The sequence below is a fragment of the Bos javanicus genome, chromosome 16 (genome assembly GCF_032452875.1).
Source record: "Bos javanicus breed banteng chromosome 16, ARS-OSU_banteng_1.0, whole genome shotgun sequence".
NCBI lineage: Eukaryota > Metazoa > Chordata > Mammalia > Artiodactyla > Bovidae > Bos > Bos javanicus.
This window is the reverse complement of record NC_083883.1, coordinates 2,286,429-2,293,906: the sequence shown is the minus strand read 5'-3', so window position 1 is coordinate 2,293,906 and position 7,478 is coordinate 2,286,429. Positions and strand designations below refer to the sequence as shown.

Below are 7,478 nucleotides of genomic sequence, written 5' to 3'. Positions count from 1 at the left end.
ACAGTTAACCAGTGTTTCCTGTGGGTCTTTTTCAGATTACCAATCTCACAAAGTCTCCCTCTGGTTAACTCTTAACAGAACTCCTTTTTAATTAAAACCTTCATTCTATGTCTATATCCAAATATTCCTCACATTCTGATCTTAGTGATAAAATACACAAAGACCTCACACAGTAACTCTAACAGAGTGCTAAGCAGATACTGAGCCCTTATAATGTTCTCAACATAATGTGGCTAGAAGCCCTGGTGTCCTAGCTTCCAGAATTAGAACTGATGATGAAAACATATATTAGCACCATAATCTTTACTTTTGTGAACGCTCCCCTGCTACACCACCCAGTATCAGAAGTCACATCAGGCAGAATTCCTAGTCTTTGCCTTAAGGATCTACAAATCCCAGTTCTGTGAAAAACAGAATGTTTTTCACAGAAATGTTCAGGGCAAGTGCCATCCCTCAGAAAACTTTAAAATAAACACTAACAGCTAACGGTGACATTGTGTAAAAACTCTATAACTGGATAGAAAAAATAAGATAAATATTTTGATAAAAACAGTCCCACAGCATTTATTGTCATCTGGTAATAACATAAGGGTGAGCAGAACAATATGAATACATGTTTTAGAACTACATCTCTAACAAAGGACACCTAAAAAAACCAACGGTATTGCCAAACAATTTCTCACTTCATCTGTCACTTCTAGTTGGAGACACTTTGGAGCAGAGTAATGTTATCTCCTTTTAGCATGATCCGACCTGCAACACAAAATTAAAAAAAAAAAAAAAAAGCCATTAATAGTCACTCAGAAAACTGTAACTTTTAGCTTCAGAATTTTAGGTCGTTCTTGAGTGATTCTAAAAATGCTTTCTCGTCTGTGAAATTATGTGACATGTTCCAATGTTGAAAGGCTGTGCATATCAGACCATATGCACTTTTCCAACAATAACCTAATGAAGGCAGAGAAATGTTACTTTATGAAAAGTACAGTGTCTGCAGACTAAGTGAACTATCCCAACATTTCCTAAAGCTGATTTTGCAGAAGCTGAGAAATGAATTTTTTAGGAACTGCAGCATACTATACAGAGAAGGCAATGGCAACCCACTCCAGTACTCTTGCCTGGAAAATCCCATGGATGGAGGAGCCTGGGAGGCTGCAGTCCATGGGGTCTCGAAAAGTCTGACACGACTGAGCGACTTCACTTTCACTTTTCACTTTCATGCATTGGAGAAGGCAATGGCAACCCACTCCGGTGTTCTTGCCTGGAGAATCCCAGGGTCAGTGGAGCCTGGTGGGCTGCCATCTATGGGGTCGCACAGAGTCAGACACGACTGAAACGACTTAGCAGCAGCATACTATAACCTCATTCTTAAGAGTTCTTAATAAGGATTTCATTCTGTGATATACAAACTTGTTTGAGTTTTACCTAACACTGTCTAAATCTGTTTGAGCAAAGGGCACTCTTCCTGAGAAATATCTATAAATATCTGCAGGAATATTGGTGTTCAATAGAACACTTTGAGAAATGTTAATCAACACCATCAGCAATTCCACAAGAAATAATATTAACCTGTTTTACAGAGTTGATATTACCATGAGCAATCAATACTTTGCAAATAATTTATAAATAATGTCAGTAAGGTGAGCTTGCACTTCCTGATAAGACACGTTTATATTTGAAAAATCCAGGTTTTCAAAAAGCCTAGGCAGGAAGAAGCTAAGCAAAACATTATACCACTCCCAGAATCTACTTTGCACACAGCTAAGATAAGGCTCAAGAGAATTCTCAGGGACTGGAAAAAAGAGGCACTTGAAAACTACCACTTTTAAAAATACTAGTGAGCTGTCAATTGGGGCATTAAACAGTTAAAGACAAAATGCCTAAATAAACCTCAACTTAATGCAATTTTAACAGAAATTATTTAAGCCTTGAGGAAGCCATAAATCCTAAAGAACATGGGTCAAGAAACTGACTTCACTATTCAAATATTTTAAAATTTCTACTATGTGGCATGCACTAAGTACATTAGGGAGCAAAACAGAGAGGACTCATGCACTAGTGGAGCATGTGGTCCAGTGGCAGACATTAACAACCCCAATAATGAATGTTTTACTACAAATTCAGCACAGCATACCCTCCCTCCATCCCCACCCCAGGCAAAACAAAACCTAACCCTCGCAGGAAGTGGTATCTGACCTGAGTCTCAAAGACACAGGGGACAGCATACACAAAAATTTATGATGAGACAAATGTGCAGATTCCAAGAATTGAAAGAAGTGTGGATGATCCTCAGAAAATGAAGTACAGAGTGATACAAAATGAGCAGAGGGAGGTAAAGCCAGATCATGAAGGACTTTGAAGGATATATTAAAGATTTTCTTTTCCTATGAGCAACAAGAAGCCACCAAAGGATTTCAAGCAAAGAGATTAACAAATTCAGGCCAGTGTTTTAAAAAGATGACTGGAGTCTGCAGAGCAAATTGGAGTTGCAGAGAAATTTATTAGTAAACTGAATAGAACTGGTCCCATTTACTACAGCAGGAAACACTAATATAGCTCTAAATAGTGTGTCAGGCATTGGAACTGAGTTTGATTCTGATATGCTAATTTTGAGGAGCCTTTGAGACATTCAAGTAGAAATACTGAAGAGGCTGAGAGAGGTCTAGAGCTACAAATGTACATTTGCAAGTCAACATATAAATATAACTGTTAGTGTAGTCTTGAGTACCTAGGAAATAATATTGAGTGACAGGAGGACTGAGAACCAAGACTTAAGCAACTCAAACATTTAATGGCTGGGTCCTAAAGAATGAATATATAGAAGTCTCAAAAAGGAACAACTAGTAATGAAAAGTGAAAAGCTGACTATAGTATCACAGAGCCAAATGCCATTTAGAGCTCAATAAAATGGGGACCATTAGATTTAACACCATTAGTCTTTGGTAACCTTGGTGAAAGCTCCCAACTGGAGAGACAGAAGTAGAAATGGAGTGAGATAAACAATAAGTGGCAAAAGATGATTAAGAATACACTACTCTCCCAAATAATTTCTCATATACAAACTAAATTTAAACATGAAATGAGTTGCAATTCATTCAATTCTGCAAGTGAATAAAAATTTCTATAATTCTTTGAGGCCATCTATATTCTTACCCAGTTGTTTTCTTGACTTTGTTTTAGAATGAATCTCTTCTGCGTCATCTAATACGAGGTTCATATACTCATCAAAACCCTAGAAAAATAAGTCAATTGACTGTCATCTTCATGTAAAATCATATCCAAACCGTTCTAAATTAATATGGCAATATATAAAAACACCAAATTCAGAAATTCATCTCTCCACTGATCTTCCAGCTGAAACACCACATCTCAAGCCTCTCCTTCCTTTTTTTTTTTGGGAGGGGGAGTGCCCCACACAGCTTGCAGGATCTTAGTTCCCCAACCAGGAATTGAACCCAGGCCACAGTATTGAAAGCCTGGTATCGTAACTACTTTGCCACTAGGAAACTCCCAAAGTCTCTTTTTAAATAACGACAAAAGAGGGAATGTACTTCAAATTACTTCTGGAACTTTGGGGACTTTAGACTTCATTAACTATGCCAAAAAGTCATCATTCACATCTTTTATAACCTACTCAGTACACTGTGCGTACATATATTAATTTTCCCATGTTCCCACAAATACACTATCACTACCAACCACCGAGCTTGTTTTTTCAACTAACAAACAGGGGAAGGGGAGATTACCGACGGAATCTACTACACTGTCTCAAAGAAATACCAGACTCTTAGTATAACACTTCCACCCATATTTTCTTTCTTTAAAACATTATTTAAATTACTCTGCTACCTTGGACATCCAGTTCTATTCAGGTATCACTAACCAAGAATTCTCATCTTTCTCCCTCCTCATTTTATTTATGATCCCTCCTTTAAAGACTAATACCATTGTTTAAATATTTTATAAAATTAATTTTCCCTCTCTTTTGTGAATTACCTAATCCCTATTAAGTAGAACAATGAGACAAGGACAATGAGTCCTGAAGGACTTTTCGTGGGTTGGGTCTTTGATTTTTTTGTATATTGCTCTGTTGGCCATCTTTTAGGAAATTTTTTTCTTTGAACAACATGCTCTGAGGTAAAATATCATGACTTACAATGATACAGCCCTCTATCCGCATATTCACTTGCTCATAAAGCCACACCTGAATCCGTGATCTCTGAAATAATCAGAAAAACAGAAATGTTAAGAACTAAGTGAACAAAATCCAACCACTTTGGTCAAACAGACAAATACGGCTCCTAAAAAACTTTGACAAATAAAAGCCAAGACAAGTTACTTACCATGAAACATTCTCACTTAATAAATGCTACACTGGAACTAGTAATATTCCTGTGTTTCTGAGACTCAATCATATTTCTGTTGCTTATAGTCTCTGTACATTTAGAGTGAAAATGTGACAAGATAGCAAAAGGGGCTTCTTTCTTATCTACCAGAGCAAACTCCAGCTGCAAGACAGTCTTCTCTAGCATCTCAGTTTTCCACGTCTCACACCTAATAACCAGGAACACGTAAGTTGTGTCCGACTCTTTGCAATCCCATGGGCTGTAGCCTGCCTCCTCTATCCAAGGGATGGAGCCTCCAAGCAAGAACACTGGAGTGCGTTGCCATGCCCTCCTCCAGGGGATCATCCTGACCCAGGGACGGAACCCGAATCTCTTCTCATCTCCTGCGCTGGCAGGCAGGTTCTTTACTACTAGTGCCACCTGGGAAGCCCTAATAACCAGGAGTGAGACCCTCAACTCCTGTGATTAAAAATTACAACGGCTTGAAATTAATGCTTTTCTATTAAGTTGTCACATACTAAAATTTGTCAGAACCACAGGAAACACATTTTCCTTCAGGGATAAATACTCTGCTCTGCCAGGTCAAATTTTGAGTTGATAAAAATCCCTCCAAAGTAAAGGGAGTGAAAGGGTTTAGTGAAAGGGTTCACTAAATCCTCTGAACCTATCCCTCCAATCTTCCTTTTCCAGTGTCTTTTCTATCGATAAGTGTGTCTCCACCTCCCACAGTGCTTAGCACACCACCTTATGACCTAGTAAAAGCTGACTGAAATTTTCTTCCAGTGTCTCATCCTGAGGTGCCATGGAAAGGTTCCAATGTTCTTGCCATAATCCCAAGGAAAGTACCAATACCCAAGTGCCGCTATCATGTCAGCCAGTAATTACTTTTCGAAATTAGTAATTTTGGTCTTGCAAAGTAGTAACAACACAGTTCTTTGCATGCTTGGAGTTGGCATGGCTGTGTTAGGGGCTCAGTCATGACCAACTCTTTGAGACCCCATGGACTGTAGCTCTCCAGGCTCTTCTATCCATGGAATTCTCCAGGTAAGGATGCTGGAGTGGGTTGCCATTCAGGGGATCTTCCCCACCCAGGAATCCAAGCTGGGTCTCCTGCATTGCTGGAAGATTCTTTCCCGTCTGAGCCACCAGGGAAGCTCATGGCATGGCTACATACCATTTTGTCACATTAGAGCTTTCCTGGCACTCCTTCTCCTCAAGTGCCCTCCCAATCTCCAGTTTCATTTTTTGGCTCTAGAACAATGATCAGACAGGATGATACAAACAGCCAAATAAATTCACCTTTAACTTAAAAATAACAAAACAGACAACAACTTACATTTTGCAAGTATCTGAAGATGAGATTCTGCAGCAGGAGTTAAGGAAAAAAAAAAAAAAAAACCACACGCAAAGCATAGACTCTGCTTCCTGGAACTCGTTAAATCTACCCGCATCTCATTTTTCTGAACGCGAACTCTGTGCCTAGGCAAAGAAAGTGCCCAACTAGGTACCCACTGTTGCTGTTCAGTCGCTAGGTCCTGTCCCACTCTTGTGACCCCATGGACTGTAGCCCCCCAGGTTCCACTGTCCATGGGACTTTCCAGGCAAGAAGTCTGGGGTGGGCTGCCACTTCCTTCTCCATGGGATCTTCCCCACTCTGGGATCAAAAATCCCGTCTCCCGCATCGGCAGAAGGATTCTGAGCCACCTGGTAAGTCCAAACACCCATTAGGACATCACTAAATACTATAAAGGAATAGCTCCCACTCTCATCTTCCTGGAGTTTCTTCCGCGCCGAGGTCTCCCTCCCGGTGGAAAGCAGTAACACCCGGTTTCAGTCAGTATATAATTAAAGTCGTCTTCCCCGCTCACCCCACCACTACCGCATTCTCCAACGCAGGGTCTGCCCGAGCCAGCTCCCGCCCATAACTGGTTCTTCAACTCCCCGCGCTTTCTCCTAGCCTCTGCCGCCCCAGGGGCTCATGGGATAAGCGGCCGCACTCCGCTCCCTCGGGCCTACCCCGTCTCCCCCTTCGCCCCTCATTTCCCGGCCCAAAGCTCCTACTGCTCACGCATCGAGCAGGATACGATGGGCTGCACCATCACCTTCTGCACCTTCTGGCCCTGGCCCCGGTACGCCATGCTGGAAGCTCACAAGCACCACAGTGCTCCACACTCTCTCTCAGAAAGCAACTTCCGGAACAACGAGCCGGAAGCGGAAGTGCGTGGTGCTCAGGCGGCGACGTGGGCGGTTCCTGGGAAATACCTCTCTAGCCACAGGAGTCGGTTATTTCGGTGCTCCAGAGCATCCCGGGGAGGCCGCACGGCGGCGACTCCGTTTCGGAAGGCGGGTTGGTCCTGCAGCGCCACCTGGAGGGAGGTTGGAGGGGGAGCGCGGCTTCGATTGTGCGGCGACCGCGGCTGCCCATCGCGACTTGGCTTTTGAGTCGGTTTTATGAGCCGGATCGTTCCCCCGCGTTCATATCAGATCAGATCAGTCGCTCAGTCGTGTCCGACTCTTTGCGACCCCATGAATCGCAGCACGCCAGGCCTGCCTGTCCATCACCAACTCCCGGAGTTCACGCAGACTCACGTCCATCGAGTCAGTGATGCCATCCAGCCATCTCATCCTCTGTCGTCCCCTTCTCCTCCTGCCCCCAATCCCTCCCAGCATCAGATTCTTTTCCAATGAGTCAACTCTTCGCATGAGGTGGCCAAAGTACTGGAATTTCAGCTTTAGCATCATTCCTTCCAAAGAAATCCCAGGGCTGATCTCCTTCAGAATGGACTGGTTGGATCTCCTTGCAGTCCAAGGGACTCTCAAGAGTCTTCTCCAATACCACAGTTCAAAAGCCTCATTTCTTCAGCGCTCAGCCTTCTTCACAGTCCAACTCTCACATCCATACATGATCACAGGAAAAACCATAGCCTTGACTAGACGAACCTTTGTTGGCAAAGTAATGTCTCTGCTTTTGAATATGCTATCTAGGTTGGTCATAACTTTACTTCCAAGGAGTAAGCGTCTTTTAATTTCATGGCTACAGTCACCATCTGTAGTGATTTTGGAGCCCAGAAAAATAAAGTCTGACACTGTTTCCCCGTCTATTTCCCATGAAGTGGTGGGACTGGATGCCATGAT

General features: G+C 42.4%; 1 protein-coding gene across 1 annotated transcript; it reads right to left on the bottom strand.

Moving 5' to 3' along the window:
* Positions 1 to 548: 548 nt before the first annotated feature.
* On the bottom strand, positions 549 to 6,584 carry SNRPE (small nuclear ribonucleoprotein polypeptide E). Its single transcript, XM_061381905.1, has 5 exons — positions 6,428 to 6,584; positions 5,680 to 5,706; positions 4,154 to 4,216; positions 3,151 to 3,229; positions 549 to 753 (listed from the first exon to the last, which is right to left on the bottom strand). Exons 1-5 carry the CDS (start codon positions 6,479 to 6,481, stop codon positions 698 to 700), a joined length of 279 nt encoding a protein of 92 aa, XP_061237889.1. The 5' UTR covers positions 6,482 to 6,584; the 3' UTR covers positions 549 to 697.
* Between the last annotated feature and the right edge of the window lie 894 nt (positions 6,585 to 7,478).

Coding starts and splice junctions, on each gene's coding strand:
- SNRPE (XM_061381905.1), bottom strand. CDS start 6,481: ATGGCGTACCGGGGCCAGGGCCAGAAGGTGCAGAAGGTGATGGTGCAG. Junction 5,707..6,427: donor AGGTGATGGTGCAGCCCATC/GTATCCTGCTCG, acceptor CTCCTGCTGCAG/AATCTCATCTTCAGATACTT. Junction 3,230..4,153: donor GGATAGAGGGCTGTATCATT/GTAAGTCATGAT, acceptor TTATTTTTCTAG/GGTTTTGATGAGTATATGAA.